Source organism: Lonchura striata, chromosome 35 (genome assembly GCF_050655825.1).
Source record: "Lonchura striata isolate lonStrDom1 chromosome 35, ASM5065582v1, whole genome shotgun sequence".
Taxonomy (NCBI): Eukaryota; Metazoa; Chordata; class Aves; order Passeriformes; family Estrildidae; genus Lonchura; species Lonchura striata.
Window position 1 is genome coordinate 7,265,970 of NC_140737.1, and position 17,260 is coordinate 7,283,229.

Genomic DNA, 17,260 nt, shown 5'->3' on the forward strand with positions numbered 1-17,260 from the left:
AGCTTAGCACGGCTCCCGGCTGCAGGACAGCCCCGCTGCCGGTGCCCTCCTGCTGGGGACGCACTGGGGGGATCTCCTTGCCCTTCCCTGTGGCACGAAGGCAAATCCCATTCTCTCCTTGTCCTTCCTCCCCCAGACAAGGAGCTGAGGATGGGGACCAGTGAGGGCAAATCCCCGTGGAAGAATGTCGTAGAAGAGGCCATTTTGAGCAGCCCCACAGCACAGGAATCCAACAGGGAGGAAAAGCCCCAGAAATCCCCCAGGAAGAGGGGCTGCAAACCCAGCCCAGGGTATTCTGAGGAGGAAAGTTCCACCCTGGGCCAGGAAGGTGGGCAGAGCTCAAGCCAGAGCTTGGAGCTGGAGCTCCATGAGGAGGTTCACCATGGGGAGAAGCCGTACAAGTGCTTGGAGTGTAGGAAGAGCTTCAGGCAGAGCAACAATCTGAAACGACACCAGATGATCCACACTGGGGAATGGGCCTACGAGTGTGGGGAGTGTGGGAAGGGATTCAGCTGCAGGTCCCACCTCATCATCCACCAACGCATCCACACTGGGGAGAGGCCCTACGAGTGTCCCAAGTGTCAGAAGAGGTTTCACACCAGCTCTGATCTCCTCTGCCACCAGCAGATTCACACAGAGGAGAGGCCCTTTCAGTGCCCCGACTGCAGGAAGAGCTTCAAGCGCAACTTCCACCTCATCAGACACAAGCGCATCCACACTGGGGAGAGGCCCTATGAGTGCCCCACATGTGGGAAACTATTTCAGACCAGCTCAAATCTCCTCCTGCATGAGCGGATTCACACGGATGAGAGGCCCTACCGCTGCCCCGACTGTGGGAGGAGCTTCCAGCACAACTCCACCCTTGTCAGGCACCAGTCCATCCATACCAGGGAGAGGCCATACGAGTGTCCCCAGTGTGGGAAGAGCTTCACCCAGAACTCTGACTTGACCAAACACCAACGGAGCCACCAGTAAGGGAAGCCCTGCAAATTCCCCAGCTGCAGGAAGAGCTTTGTGCACTGCTCCAGCTTCATCCCCCATTGGAGTACCATGTTGGGAAGAGCCCTGGTGATCCATGTTCCCTGTGATCCATGCTGGGAAGACACCTGTCCCTTTTCCTGCCCCTGCCAATGACCTGATGTGGGATAGAAGAACATGAGGGTCTGGCCATGGCCCTGTCACTACATTCACTCCCACCTCAGGTCATTGCCAGGGGCAGGAAAGGGACTCTTTCTCTCTCCCTAAGGAGATGGGTGTCCTTTCCATGCAGGAGGAAACATGTGGCCAGGAAGAGACAGTCACTGGTGATGTAGTTTTCTGTGGAAATAGTTTATCTTATCCCTTCTGTTATCAATATTGTTTCTGTTCCTGTTTGGTCCCGGTCTTGTTGCTGTTCCCAGTAAATTGTTCTTATTCCAGCCTGGATTCTTTGCCTTTTGTGCTTTCCATGGTAGGTGGGAGGGCAGCAAATGGCAGGGCGGTTTTAGCGGGAGCAGGAAATTGAGGAATCCCATTCCCAAACCCCAGTTCTTGGAAACCGAGCATCCCAGCTGGTGCCAGCCCTGGTGGCCATGGCAGCAGCCTTGGGAGCGGGTCCCTGGCTGGGGCTGAGGGAACCTCTTCACTCTGGTGCCCAGGGACAGGAGTGGAGGGAGCGGCTGCAGCTGAGTTGGGGCAGGCTTAGGTTGGATCTCAGGAAAAGGTTTTTGCCCAGAGGCTGCTGGGGCACTGCCCAGGCTCCCCAGGGAAGGGTCACAGCTCCAGTGCTCTCTGAGCTCCAGCAGCGTTTGGACAGCTCTGCCAGGCCCAGGCTGGCAGTGTTGGGGTGTCCTGTGCAGGGCCAGCAGTTGGACTCGAGGATCCTGATGGGTCCCTCCCAGCTCAGCCAATTCTGTGGTTCTGGATCCATGACCCTGGGGATGGGAGTGCCAATGGTTGCCATGGCAACGGGCTCCAGGCCTGAGCTGGTGTCCATGGCAACCACCCCTGGCATGGGGTCTCCATGGAGCTGCCCAGGGACTGACCATAGCAACAGGGGCTGGGGATGGTTGCCATGGAAACTGACCATAGCAACAGGTTTTCCTGGTGATTGTTGCCTGCTTAGGATGAGATTTGTCACTGGACCTCAGAGGGGTTCCATGGGGACTTTCCAAGAGTCTCCAGGCAGTTCAAGAGCAGGAAGGTCACACACAGAGACAGGGGCTCCATGGAGCCCTCCCAAGGGTTTCTGGGGATGGCAAAGAGCCGTGTGGTCAGAGGCATTCACAGCCATTCCATGGTGACATCCCAGGGCACCTTGGGCTGCAAAGGCACCGATCTGTCACTATCACTCACGGGGGCTCCACAGTGACATTCCAGGATTCCCCAGGCTGCCAAAGAGCCAGGATGTCACACACACTCCTGTCATGTGCAGAGTGGGAGCTTCAGGCAAAAGCTTTATTTCATTATTGGAGAAACTCCTGCTGAGTCATGAGATGGAAAAATGACACCCAACAGCCACCATGGATCCTCAAACCCCTGCAGGGCCCCCAGACTTCTACAATTCCTTCTAAGAGAGGAGACTGGGAGTGACTGGATGCAATCCCGGCCCCAGAATTTGTCAAAGGTTTATGTATAAACGATTGGACAGGTAGAATTGAACAATCTGTCAATGCAATTTGTCCCACAGGATTACTGATGGAATACCAGATATATTTATATAAATACAATCTGATAATGATTAGACAATAAGCTCTTAACCAGAGTTATTTACTCCACAGTCCAGAATCTATAACAATTATAGGATATTCTGCTCTAGGAAGCAATTTTGAAGTCAGCAGGGCCTTGCTGGAGTGGTTTGAGCCCATTGCAGGCAGAGCCTCCTGCTCCAGCAGGAACTGCCTTTCCTGTGCCAGGAGCAGGGCAGGTCCCGCTGCAGGAACAGCCCCAGGCCAGCCCCAGCACAGGGAAGGCCTCGGGCACAAGGGCAGAGTGCCGTGCTGGGAGCTGTGCCAGGGACAGCCCGAGGCACCAAAGGCACCTTGGCAGCAGCAGCTGCTTGCAGGGCATGGCCAGAAGCCTCCCTTGCAACCCGGCCTGGTGGCCAGCGCTGCAGAGCTGCTGCCTCAGGGCTCATTTCTGGCTGGGCTCTGAAAAGACACTTCTGCTCCAAGACCCTGACTGGGAAGCCATTCGCCCAGCACCTTGGGGACAAGATATTAATGACAAAAGTCTTCATGCCAGCAGATGTTGGAGGGTGCCACGGGAGACAAGACTCATGATATCATGATCATCAAGTCTCAGTTTATTGTGACAGATTACACAGTTTATATATGTTCGTTAATTAGCTCATACATATTGCAAAAGCTGAGCTCATGATTGGTTGCTATGTGACTTGTACTATTATCTTAAAAGTATCTTTGTGAATGATACTTGCCTGTCCAGCCGGCCTTGCAGTTAGAACAGCTTAGTACTTCTTTGTTCTTCTCTATCTATTTCTACATACCAAGCAGTTTCAATATCCTGATTTCTGCACACCATCTGCTCTTCAGGGTCATGCGAACCTTGCAGCAGTCACGTAGCCCTCCCTGCTTGGATTAATTTTACAGCATCATGTCCCCTGTTGTACAACCATTCTTCTGCCAAGCTCTCTTCAGACAAGGACAAGGAGGATGATGAGGATGAGGAGGAGGAGAACAACGAGGAGGAGGAGGAGGACAAGAAGGATGAGGACGAGGATGAGGAGGAGAAGGATGAAGATAAGGAAAAGGATGAAGATGCAGAGGACAAGGAGGACGAGGAGGTCGAGGAGGAGAAGGAGGAGGAGGATGATGAGGACAACGAGGATGAGGACGAAGAAGAGGATGAGGACAACGACGAGGACGAGGAAGAGGACGAGGACGAGGACGAGGACAAGGAGGACGAGGAGGAGTACGAGGAGGAGGACGAGGAGGAGGACGAGGAGGACGAGGAGGACGAGGAGTAGGAGGATGAGGAGGAGGACAAGGAGGAGGATGATGAGGACGAGGAGGACGACGAGGAGGATGACGAGGAGGATGACGAGGAGGACGATGACGACGAAGAGGAGGTGGAAGATGACGAGGAGGAATAGGAGGAGGAAGAGAGAGAACAAGGACAAGGAGGATCATGAGGAGGAGGAGGAGAACGAGGAGGAAGAGAAGAATGAGGATGAGGAGGCGGAGGAGAAGGAGGACAATGACAAGGAGGATGAGGATGGGGAGGAGAAAGAGGAGGAGCAGGAGGAGGAAGAGGAGGAGGAGGAGAAGGAGGAAAATGAGGAAGATGAGGACAATGAGGAGGATGAGGAGGATAAGGATGCGGAGGATAAGGAGGAGGATGAGGAGGAGGACAAGGATGAGGAAAAGGACGAGGATGAGGAGGACAAGGAGGACGAGGAGGACAAGGAGGACAAGAAGCAGGAGGACGAGGAAGACGAGGAGGAGGAGGAGGAATAGACGGATAAAGAGGATGAGAATGAGGATGTGGAGGAGGACAATGAGGAGGAGGAGGACGAGGAGGACGAGGAGGACGAGGATGAGGATGAGGATGAGGACGAGGAGCAGGACGAGGACAAGGAGGACAAGGAGGAGGAGCAAGAGGAGGAGGAGGAGGACGACGACGAGGAGGACAAGGAGGACGAGGAGGAGGACGAGGAGGACGAAAAGGAGGATGAGGACGAAGAGGAGGACGAGGAGGACGACGATGACGACGATGACGATGTTGACGAAGAGGAGGTGGAAGATGAGGAGGAGGAATAGGAGTAGGAAGAGAGAGAAGGAGGAAAAGGAGGATGATGAGGAGGAGAACGAGGAGGAAGAGGAGAATGAGGATGAGGAGGAGGACGAGGAGGAGGACAAGGAAGAGGAGGAGGCAAAGAAGCATTAAGAGGAGGAATAAGAGGAGGAAGAGACAGGACAAGGACAAGGAGGATGATGAGGATGAGGAGGGGGAAGACAGCGAGAAGGAGAAGAAGGATGAGAACGAGGACGAGGAGGAGAAGGATGTCATCAACAAGATCATGGCGATGTCGCTACCAACCAACAGGAAGGAGACACAAGCTTTCCTAAGTGCCATATGCTTTTGGAGAATTCCTGAGTACAGTCAGATCATGAGCCCTCTTTACCTGGTTACCTGCAAGAAGAACAGAGCAGGTCTGTGGTAAGGAGGAGGGAGGGAGGATGAATCCCCTGCCCAAGGCTGCCAAGGGAAGGCTTTGGGAGGGAAAGCAAGCCTTGACCTGACACTAAGTCCTTCAAGGGCTCAGTTGCCCACGCTGAGCAGGATTTCATCGCCCAGAACTGACAGGGCCAGATCCAGGGATGGGGAGGATATCGAGGCAGGCTTCAGTTGAGCAAATTCTGCAGTGCTGACAAAGAGAGAGACTACAGCTAGGTGAGGGAGGCAGGTGGAAAAGGCTTTGTGCCATCCCTGCTCAGAGGGGATCCTCAGCACAGCCCTGACGATCTGTACATAGAAGAAAACAATGAACACAAAACAACAAAATGATAAACTGCTAGTAACCACAAGAAGCTCAAGTTCCCTGAGGTGGGAATTGGAGCAGGAGAGCTTGAGGATCTGTGGGATATCACAGAAGAACTGGCCCATGGCATTGCCATGGCACAGGGGCAGGGAAAATGTATTGGCTGTGTGCCGCAGAGCATTGAGAAAGGCACTGGCCCAGGCAGCTGCTGCCATGTGGGCACAAGCTCTGCTGCCCAGGAGGGTCCCGTAGTGCAGGGGTTTGCAGATGGACACGTAGCGGTCGTAGCACATGATGGTCAGCAGGAAATATTCTGTTGCAGCACAGAAAAGGAAAAAAAAAACTGAGCAGCACATCCTGTGTAGGAGATATTCCTGGTGTCCCAGAGAGAATTGTGCATGGCTTTGGGGACAGTGGTGCAGATGGAGCCCAGGTCGCTGAGGGCCAGGTTGAGCAGGAAGAAGAACATGGGCGTGTGCAGGTGGTGGCCGCAGGCTACGGCGCTGATGATGAGGCCGTTGCCCAGGAGGGCAGCCAGGGAGATGCCCAGGAAGAGGCAGAAGTGCAGGAGCTGCAGCTGCCGCGTGTCTGCCAGTGCCAGCAGGAGGAAGTGGCTGATGGAGCTGCTGTTGGACATTTGCTGTGGCTGCACATGGGCACCTGTTCATGGAGAAGGACAGGGACAAGTCAGGAGAGGCTGCTTGGAACCAATCCTGGGCCATTCCCTGCAGCCTGTTCTGCAGGAACTCAGCCACCCTTGTTCCTGCTCTGGGAAAACCTTCACCCAGGTCCCTGCCTGAGCTCCAGTTGTGCTGGCTGAATGTGCCAGAAGCAGCCAGGGCAGTGTGTGGGGGCTCTGGAGGAGCCATCCTTGTCCTGCTGCCCTGTGTTTGTGGCCATTTAACAGAGGGGCAAGGCTGGATATTCAGGATTTATTAGGGGAGTAATTCCTATTGCAGAGAGGCTTGATACAATCTGCACTCATACTTCTAAGGGAAACAAAACAGATGTCAGGAGTTGGTTTAAGGAATTGTTTTCCTACCCACACATCATTGCTGGCCTTCTGAGGTCAGAACTCCCCAGCATTCCTGCTGCACTCAGAGTTTGCCACTGAGAGTTGAGAGAGGCAAAGGATTCCCTGTGGCTGAGGGAAGGTGAGGGGCTGGATGGGCTTGTTCTCCCAGCACTGCTCTGTTCAGCCCCCTCTGCTTCCCTGAGCATCTCCCTGGGCCTGGACATCCCCTCCTGAGAGGTGCCTTGTCCCTGCCAGCGCTCACAGAGCCCATCCCATCCTGTGTGCCCTCGGCCCGGCCCTACAGAAACCTGCCTGTGTGCAGGGCCCTGGCTGGGGCAGGCTCTGTGTGCAGCTGGGCAAGGGCAGCTCAGGAGAGCCCTGCTGGGCCCTGCAGAGGTGATGCTGCTGCTGCCCAGGGCTGAGGAGTGGCTGAAGGCCCTTTGGGAGGCTCCCAGCAGAGACACTGACCAGCCAAAGTCACAGTTCTGGAGTCTCTGTAAATGTTCAAACATTCCTTTGATGATCCTGTGTGTCCCTTTCAACTTAGAATATTCTGTGATTCTGGGACTACAATTCCTGTTCTGCTTCTCTCATCCCCCTGTTATCTACAATTAAAAGAGAAAAAAAGCACTTGCAAGAGTGTTACAACATTAAAGAAAAAAACAGACTTTTATTGGAAGCTTCCAGGTGTCCCAGTGGGGATGGGGCACACCCAGCCACTGATTTCAACAATTATTAATGTTAATCAATTAGGATATTTAACAGGAACATCCAATAGGAGATTCAGTTGCCCAAGTTACACACCCCTGGATCAACCCATTGGAGTAGGTCAAAGGGCTTCTTTGCCCCACTTTTTGTTATGACTGCTCATATTCTGGTCAAAAACCAAATACTGTTCTTGTAGATCCACTCCCTCCTAATTAGACTATACAGTATTTCAGGAATGTATTTAGACAGTCAGCTTATTGGTGTAAAATCTGAGAGATAGGAAGAAAACATAGTAGACACAGCTAAGGATTCCAGTTATATAAGTACATAATAGTAGTTTAGAAGAGCCACTTAACAGTTTAATAGAGTTATGTAAGGATTATAGTTTTATAACTAAATCATAGTAATTTGCAGAGCTATGAATATATGAAAAATATATAAAAAGCAGAACACTTTTTGTCATCCCCCCAACCTTCCCACCCTTCTCCAACAACGAAATTGAAAACACCATCTGGAAAGCTCCTGATCTTTACAGCAATCCCAGGCTTACCTTCTTTGGGAAGTGTCCTCCGGAGCTGTGCCCAGGCTGGTCTGGAGCTGGAGCAGCCCTGCCCCAGCCAGCCCCTCTCAGCAGCAGCACCTGCCCTGCTCAGGGTGGCTCCTTCCCCCCACAGCTCCTGGCCAGCGCTGGGAGCAGCTCCAGGGCCGGCTGAGAGCTGTCCCTGGCAGGCAGCAGAGTCCCTGGCCCAGCACAGCGCCCTGGGCTGCAGGACCCTGCTCTGCAGGACAGCCCTGGGCACCCCTGGCTGCTCTGCAAAGGAGATGAGCAGAGAATGCACTCACAGGCTCTGTGGGCATTGGCATGTTCCAGCTTTAGGAGATCTCTCCAGGAGCTGCAGCTGCATTGTCCTGCAGCCAGAGGTTCCTGTGCCAAGGGCTGGCAGTGATTCTGCCCCAGGCACTTCTCAGCCCCTTCCCAGCCCTGACTGATTGAAGCTCTCTGTGCCTCTGTGCTGTGCCCGGGCTGGCTGCAGGCAGTGCCCCAGCCCTGCTGGGCTGGGAGAAGAGCTGCTCAGCAAGAGAAATGTGCTTTTGAAGCTCTGCTTGGTTACCACGATCACCCTCTGTGCCAGGAGCACGGCCCAGCTCAGCAGCACAGACACAGCACAAGGACTTTAATGACCCTCTGGGGCTTTGTGCTCAGGCCCTGAACATCAGGCCCTGAGAGGGAGCTGCAGAAACCTCTCCAGAACTCCAAGTCAGAATCCAACTCCAAAGTTTCTGGGACTTTTAATGGGTCCCACTGAGGGACACGACTGAGAAAGTGTCCCCAGGCCCCAGGCAGAGCAGAGAACTGGAGGCACTGATGCCAGGTGGGGACAAAGAGAAGCCAAGTCTTGGTGCCCTGGGGCACAGCAGGGTCTGTGCCACCAAGGGCTGTGAGGAGACACCTTGTCCTGAGGCCCTGGGGCCTCCTGGCACAGCCCCAGCCAGGCTGGGCACTGTCAGCCCCTGCTCCTGCCCTCAGCATCCCCCCCATGCCCACATCTCAGTGGCCTCAAGGATCTGCTGGAAGGAGTCCCTGGGGAGCCTTGGTCAGGAATGGCCCTGGGGGCTCCTTCATGCTCCCAGGGACTGCAGGCTTTTCAAAGGACTTTGGGTTTGGCTTTTGCTTTGAAGTCTCTGAGAGCTTTGTGCAATCATGGCCCCAATTATCTGCTTTAAGGAGTCCCATGAGAGCTTTGTACTGACACTCAGTGGGGCTCATTAATGCTTTGAGATCCTCAAGGTTCTTAGAGTACTTTGGATTGTCCTTTCAAAACCGCGAGGTTTTTGTGCCATTTTCAGTTTCTGAGAGGTTTTTGTGCCATCCTGGTCTCCATTTCTCTTTTCCAAGGAGTCCACGAAGACTCTGTGTTGGGGATGGACCTCAGTGGGTCCCATTAATGCCTTGAGACACCTTGGGTATTTCCTCTTGACTTTTACTCCTGTAAAGGTTTGTGCAATCTCCTCTCAGGCTGTGAGATTCCGGGGCTCAGCTCCAAATGCACCATGGGGCTCATTCGGATCAAACAAGTCCTGACAAACCATGGCTCTGCCTTGATTTCTCTCTTGTCTGGGGCAGTGGATCAGGAAGTGTCGTGGTTTGACACGGAAAGAGAATTTTTTTCCGGAAGGAAGAGGTCAATTTAGATATTGACCAATTGAAAGTAGACACGCCTCTGAGAACACAGAGGGGTTGAAAGCAGAATTCCCAGGGTAACTCGCTCTCTTTGGTTCCGGTCAGCGTGCAGTGCAAACCTCCCCTGCCCAGCCACAAGCTGGGTGGGGGAGGGGAAGCCCCCATGGCCTGAAAGGTAGGCCCCAAGGGTGGTGGAAGGACTGGAACCGGGCTGGCCCCTGCAGATGGAAGGGTGGAAGAAATCTGGGATGTCTCCATTTCCCCCCCCCTCCCCTCCCCGGTTTCTCTCCAGAGGGGGAGAGAGAAAGAGACGGTGGCGATCCTGTCCTGTCAGCAATTCCACCGCGAGGAAGGAGGAGTGGGGGGAGCTCCAAGGTGCCCAGTTGTGTGGGAGTTGCTGGATGTCCGGGCATCGAGCCATCCCTGGGAGTTCAGACTTTTAACCCTTTCTTGAGAAAATGAAAGCTTTGTGAATTTTCCTTTCCCCTCCTCGGTTTGAAAGAGAGGAAGAGGGACACCTTGGACCCTGGGATGTTGGAAGGAGGAATTCTAGAGGGGAGGGGGACAAGGAGTGGCTTTTGGCTGGACTTTTCTGTGTTAGCCACAACCTGAACCAATCTTCTCCTTCAAGAGGGACTGTGTTTTGGGAGGATGCCAGTGAGTCAAGAGACCTGCTTCAGCTGGGAAAAAGACAAAATTGGAGTGAACAGAGAAAAGGTTAGGGGGTTTGTGGTGGCGCCCCCTTGCCCTGGAAAGGAAAGAGAAGAGAAGAAGATCTCTGTTCTTGAGCCCTCGGCCCCAGGGGAAAATGGGGGGGACTGTGGTCCCAAACAATGAAAAACTGAACTGTTGTTTTCTCCCCTCTTGGCAGGGCATCCTTGAAAGGAAAAAATCCTAAGAGCAGTCTGTCCATCCATGCATTGGTGGTGAGAGCACTGTGCATGGCAAGGAGAAGGGTCACCATGGCAAACTTTTTCTCCGGGCGGTGCCATGTGTGACATGGAAACACAGGATGTGAAGCTGTGTTTCTTGGGGGGTCTGTGGCACAGGAGAGACTCTGTTCCCTCGATGGACTGAGTATCGGTTGTTTGGAGGGTGGAAACCTGATTGGGGTCCAGATTGTGTCTCACTGTGGTTTGTTGGAGTTGGGTGGTGGGGGGAGGAATGTTTTGCAAGGTTTTCATTTGGATCTTTGTGTGGTTTTTTTTCCCCCTTCTTTAGTTTTCTCTTTTCTTTTGTAGTAGTAGTTTAATAAAGTTTTTTTCCTATTATTAAGCTTGGGCCTGCTTTGCTCTAGTCTAGGTTCCACTTCACAGCATTCAAGGTAGGGATCACATTTTCATGGGGGCACTGGCATTGTGCCAGTGTCAAACCATGACAGGAAGTTTCTGTAGTGGTTTTGGTTTGCCAATTTGAGATTTCTTGGCCAATGCATTAATTAGTGTGGTGGATTCAGTGTTGGCTAATTACCAGTGCACTCGCTAGAATATACTTACTCATTTTCTGCTGTGAGATAGGATTAGGAGAAAGGCAAAGTAGGCTCAGAACTTTAAAATAAACGTTTAAATTTCTAAAGAAAAGTTTATTAACAGTAACTAAAAGAAAGGGTAAAAAGAATCAGGACAAAACTTTCAGAACACTTCCCCTCTTCGTACAACCTGACAGTGTAAAGAGATCAAACCTAAATTGTCAGCTAAAAGGGAGAAAAGTTCCTCTTGTTAATGTTATGGAGACTTCTCCACAAGAAAACAGTTATCTCATGGCTTTTAATTTCCATGAATAGCAGATGCCCAGGAAAATCTGTAATTGTGAAGTCCCTCCCATTTTTCCACAGCTTTTCCCACAGCTGTCTTTATAGCCAATGTTATGGGATATTACTTAAAAGATGAGCTGTTTAATAGCAAAAGTTCTTTTCACCTATTTCTGAAATCATCTTCATCTCTGGGAACAGAGGTCTTCCTCTTCCTGAGGGCACAGGGTCTCATCACTCTTCTCTCTTTCTCTGTTCAAACTTCTCATGGGATCACACCTACTGCAACATTTGCTCACTTTAGCATGGAGGCCTTTGCTGAACAAGTCATCTCCCCATACTTTTCAATGCCTTATAGGGAAAAGGAGTGTCTGATGTATCAATGACATCCTTCTCCATAGCTTCAGCAGAGGATTTCAGCCCCAAGATCAAGGCATCAACTCATCCCTCCATTCTGAGACTCAACTTCCCCTTCCCTGCCCTCGGTGTGTTCATGTTGCTCCTCTGTGTGCCTGCCCTGTGTCTTTTTCTCTCACTGGAGGGAGGATGGCAGCACTGGCAGAGTCAATATCTGCCCAGGGCTGCAGATAGTTCTGTGTGCCCGGCTGGGCTCGGTGGCTAATTCTAAATTTGGCATGGTCCCCGGACGTGAAGACCATTTTTTTTTCCCCACAGGAATGAAGAAACAGAGCACCTCTGTTTTAGGGGCGGATGAGAGGTGACCAAAAGAGGCAAAGGCCAGCCAGAGCCACCAGATTGTGTTCTGAGAGATACCCTTACAAATAGGAAATTTTGTAGGGAGGGTACCAATTTTGGCAATGGACATCTGAAATAACAGACGGTTATTTCCATACAGAGGAGAGCATGGAGCTCCAGTGCTCCAGGAGCTGATGAGAGGCAGACCTTGACATTCTGAGATCAGCCAGACCTGTCAGGTGGCCCCTGGCAGGCTAAGCCAGCCAGACCTGGTCCATGTTCCCTCACTTCCATGGGGCCCCACAGTGTCCCAATGGTCCCTTGCTTCCAGGAGGCCCTGAGGTGTCACAATGCCCCCTTGGTGACACCAGGCCCTGAAGGGTCGGAATGCTCTCCATGGTTCCATCAGGCCCCACAGAGTCATAATGGTCTCTGGGTCCATGAAGCCCCATGGTGTCACCATGGCCCCTTGGTTCCATGGGCTCCAGTGGTGCCACAATGATCCCCTTGGTTCCATGAGGTGCCCACAGTGTCACAGTGATCTCCATGGGAAGGAAAGAACCGAGCCCCAGTGTGGCAGGGGCAGCCACCAGAGGCCAAGGCCAGACAGACTTGACAGTACTGACAGATTTTGGCTGGGAGCAACCCTTGGATATAGGGAATTTTAGAGGTGGCATCCCAGTTTCAGACATGGACACCTGGAGGAGAAGGATGGTTCTTTTATGGAGGAAGGAATGGATGGAACACCGGTGTTTGAGGGGCAGATGAAAGGCAGCCATCAAAGGCCTAAGGCAGCCAGACCTCTCTGTCCTGGTAGCTTTTGTCTGAAAGCAACCCTTGGATATAGGGAATTTCTGAGGTTGAATTCCATTTTTGGTCATTTCTTCATACATAAGTACAGTTCATTTCCATAGGAAGGAAAGCAGCAAACCCCAGTGTTTCGAGGCAGGTGAGAGGCAGCCCCCAAGGGTCCGAGGGCAGCCAGACTTGTCTTTCCTGGCATTTCACTTGGGAGCAATCATTGACTGTATGTTGTTTTGGAGGTGGAATCCCAGTTTTGGCCATGGGCGCCTGGTCAAGATAGATGGGTTTTTTTCCCATGGGTATGAGAAGCGTGCAGTCCAAGTGTTCTGGAAGAAGATGAGAGGTTGCCTTAGGCCAAGCCAGCGAGATCTGGCTTTCCTGGCCCCTTTTGTTTAGAGGCTATCCTTGGACATATGGCATTTTGGAGGTGGAATCTCAGTTTTGGCCATTTCATTAGGAAGGAAAGCACAGAGCCCCTGTGTTTCTGAAGCAAATAAGTGCCAGCCCTCAGGAAGACAATGCCAGCCAGACTTGCCAGTCCTGGCAGCTTTTATCTGGGAGCTATGCTTGAATATAGGGAATTCTGGCATCAAATGCCCAATTTTGGCCATGTGCCCCTAGTTGAGGTGAATGTTTTTTTCCCATAAGAAAGAAAAGCACATGGTCCCAGTGTTTCATAGGGAGATGAGAATTGGCCCCTGGGTGGTCAAGGTAGCCAGACCTGTTCCATGTTCCCTTGGTTGCGTGGAACCCCACAATGTCACAATGATCTCCTTGGTTCCATGAAGCCCTGGAGTGTCTCAATGTTCCCCTTGATTCTGCAGTGTCAGAGTGGCCCCGTGCTTCCATGAGGCCTTGCAGTGTGTCTTGGTTCGACAAGACAGGAGTCTGTGAAGGAGGGCAAAAGCCTCCTGTGCAATGGAGAAGGTAAACCCCCTCCCTCCGAATTACTAGGATTTTTAAATTAAAAGGCTCTCAGGCAAAGATATGGGAATGGGAGTAACAATTCTTTACTAGGAGAAAACTAGATAACAATTTAAAAAGGCAAATGCAATCGGTACAAACAAAACTAGTGAAAAAGTCCACAACCTGAGGATTCAGGGTGCTGGTAGCAGTCCGGTTGAAATGATAGCTGCTCCTCTTGCAGTGGCTGATGAATTGCAGCTGAAGTGGTGATCTTTAGAAGGGTATAGTTTTCTCTGAAGATCTGGTGGCAGTTGGGCCGGTCTTCCTCTGCGCCGGGGTTGCCTCCGAGCTCCACCGCCGCTGCCTCACCGCGCTCCAGCCACTTCTCTGGGAGTCCTGCCGAAGGAGCTGCTTCTCTCGGGAGTCTTGCCGAAGGAGCTGCTTCTCTGCGAAATCCCGCAAAGAGAGAGCTGCTTCATCTCCCCAAAAGCTACCCCTTTATACAATAAAAGAGTGCTTGGCTTCCCCCTCTGGGTGGAACATCTCACAATGGGATGGTGTTATGTTACCAGCCCTGCATTGAATCAGTCAATGGCCCATTAACAAACCATTACCTCTTCCAGCAAAACATTCTTCTTGAGAGATAACAAACCTGCCCAACTTCCAACAGATGTCAAATAGAATACAAACTTATCTTACAACCCAGGACACAATGTCACAGTGGCTTAGTGGTTCCACAAAGCCCTGATGTGTCACAATGGTCCCTCGGCTACGTGTGCCCTCGCTGTGTCACAACGGCTCCTCTGTGACACTGAGGCTGCACAAGGACACCATGGACCCTTGGTTCCTTGGGGTCTCTGAGTTCTCAATGGTCTCCTTGATTCCATGAGGCAGCACAGTGTCACACTGGCCCCTTGGTTCCATGAGGATCTACAGGGTCACACAGGTTTGTGACATTTGTCCTTGCTGCCCCTCACATCCCCCCTGCCCCACAAAGAGCCCCGAGCCACCCGTGAGGGACAGGCCCTGCTGTGCCAGGCTGGGCTCAGGGCTTGGCCTTTCTGCTTCCCCCAGCCAGCCCAGGCCTTGCTCAGCATTGCAGTTCCCTGCTCTGAGCCTTGGGCTCCCTTCAATCCTGGCCTCAAGGATCTGCTCTCACCAGTCCCTGGAGAGCCTTTGGCAGTCCCTGCCCTCAGTGGGGCCCAGTGATGCTCCAAGGGACTTGGAGTTTTGCTTCTGACTCCTTGAGCAGCTTCTTCAGCCTTCTCTCAGTGCCTGAGGATTCTGGACTAAGCCCCAAATCCACCATGGGGATCATCAAAATGCAAGAATACTTCAGGGGCGCTTTGTCTTCATTCAATTGTCTGCAAATCTCCTGGGCTTGTGCAGCTGATTGGAGTCAGTTTGGAGTCCTTGTAAAGGAAGAAGATTTCCAAGTGCACTTCCTGAATTTTTTTCTTTAATCAAGTGAGTATTCTTAGTTTCCAGTTCAGTGAAGAGCTGATAGAAGCATTCCCCAGGTGATCCTGACACTGAAGTTCTCCTTAGGAGGTCTGGGCATGTAGAAGAATGAGCACCCTGAGGGATGACCCTGTTTGGACAAGCTGCTCCTCACCCCCATCCTCACCATGTCTGACATCGCCCACCTGGCACTGACATCCCTGTGCCCTGCAGCAGAACCTTGTCCCTGAGCTCTGCAGCTCCATGTCCCAGCCCATTGCACCATGTCCCACCTGCTCTCCTCAGGGCTCTGCCTGCACACAGGCCCAGGAGAAGTTTTCCTGTTGGGAAAGAAAGAATGCAAAAACCTGAGCAGGTTTCCTAAACAACAAACACAACTCAGGAGCCACCTGTTCAGTACAGGCTGCCTGGAATGGTGTCACCTTTCTACAAGGGACAGTGTGACCAGAAATGATCTCTGGAAGCAGAATTCTCTGAGTCTCCTAGCTGAATTCTCTGTCACGGTTCTTTCCTTGTATCCGTGTTGCAGATGGAAGCTGCTGGTGCCATCCTCACCTTTTACCTCTCTTTGGAATGTAAACAGATGTTCCAAGCTGTGTTAAGCAGGATTTTCTCAATGTTTCTATAAATCTTTTGTGTCCACCGTGGAACGAAGGGGCCATTTTGGCACTGAGGGGGTGATGTGGAAGCAAGGAGTCAATTGTGACCCTGGTGTCCCATGAAACCAAGGGGCCACAGTGACATAGCAGGGCCACGTGGATCCAGTGGTCCATTGTGACACTGTGGATCCAAGGAGACCATGGAGACACCCCCAGAACCTCATGGAACCAAGGAGTCCATGGTGACCCAGTGGGACTGCATGGAGCCAATTGTCCATGGTGGCACTGCCCATCCAAGGAGGCCATTTGGACACTGTGGGAGCTCATGGAGTGAGGTGGCCATTGTGACACTGAAGAACTTCATGACACCAAATATCCATGGGGACACAGCAGGGCATCATGGGAACACACAAAACGCTCTTGACAGTGTGGAAACTCCTGGAACCAGGGGCTGTTGTGGGACTGCAGAACCAGCACAGCTGCTGCACCTTGTCCCCTGTCCTGCACAGCTCCTTGGGAGGCACAGCAGGAGCAGCACACTCGGAGCCTCAGGAATGCCCCTCTGGAATCCATGGCACACACTCCCAGGGCTGGAATTCCAGTTCCCAGCCAGGAAAAGATGTTCCTGCCCTTGAAGGCAAAGCTCTTATGGAAGAGTCAAAAGCCAAGTGGAGCAAGATCTTAGAGTGACATTTCACTGCCAGCCTTCCTAACTTCACCTGTGGTTGTTGTACCTCATGGATTGGGAAATAAATCAGGGCAGGGTCTTTGGTGGGAGCTGCCCTGGGTCAAAGGAGGCACTGAGAGAGAAACAGAGCAGGCAAAGGAAGGCAGGAGAGAAAGGGGCTGTTTTGGTTTGGAATTGCAGGTGTCCGCTAAGGAGGGCAGGAGCCTCCCCTGAAATGGTAAAATGTAGACTCTTTCAGAATTGTCATAAATTTGAAATTAAGGGGGGGCTCTCAGATAAAAATATGGGAGCAAGAATAACTGTTTTTTATTAGGGAAGAAAATAGAACTATAAAATAAACAATGCAGTAAACTGAAATAACACTGACAGAGTCAGAATATAACCTGATACCCTTTTGGACAGGGTATTGCCACAATCCAATTGGATTTGTGGCTGCAGTCCTCCAGGAATGTCAGATGTGGTTCTGTTGGAGAAGTGATCCTATAGGAAAGGGTGTCTTCCTCTGAAGAGGAAGAGGCAGCTGTTCCTCTGAGAAATCCAGCACAGAAAAATCTGTGTTGGTGGGCCAGAATCTCAAGACTAGATGCAGGTAGGAATGCTTGGCTCCTCCCTCTGGATGGAACATCTCACAATGGAATGTTACAGTTCTTATCAGTCATGCAGTGACATTCAATAGCCCATTATCAGCAGATGTCTCCCCTGAGGGAGGATTAATTGTGGAAGAGATAAGGAAAAACTGCCCACTTAACACAGGACAACTGCCATACAGATGGCAAATAGAACACATCTTGCTTTTCAGTCTGGGACAGGAGGACACAAACAAAATCAGCTGAGAAGGCAGCACTCTGAAAATCAAATCAGAACTGACAGAAAATGAATGGGACAGAAATCAATAATTCTGATAGTTTTACTTATTATCAAAATAAATCACACCCACCCAGCCCCACATAATCCTGACCCCACAATCTCAAA

At 51.8% G+C, this 17,260-nt stretch overlaps 1 protein-coding gene across 1 annotated transcript in view; it reads left to right on the top strand.

Moving 5' to 3' along the window:
- Positions 1–17,260, top strand: part of LOC144248556 (uncharacterized) — a 65,782-nt gene that overhangs the window by 45,651 nt on the left and 2,871 nt on the right. Inside the window, exon 4 of the mRNA XM_085565008.1 lies at positions 101–965. Coding sequence (XP_085421134.1) covers positions 101–965 — 865 coding nt within the window. The remainder of the gene's footprint in view (positions 1–100; positions 966–17,260) is intronic.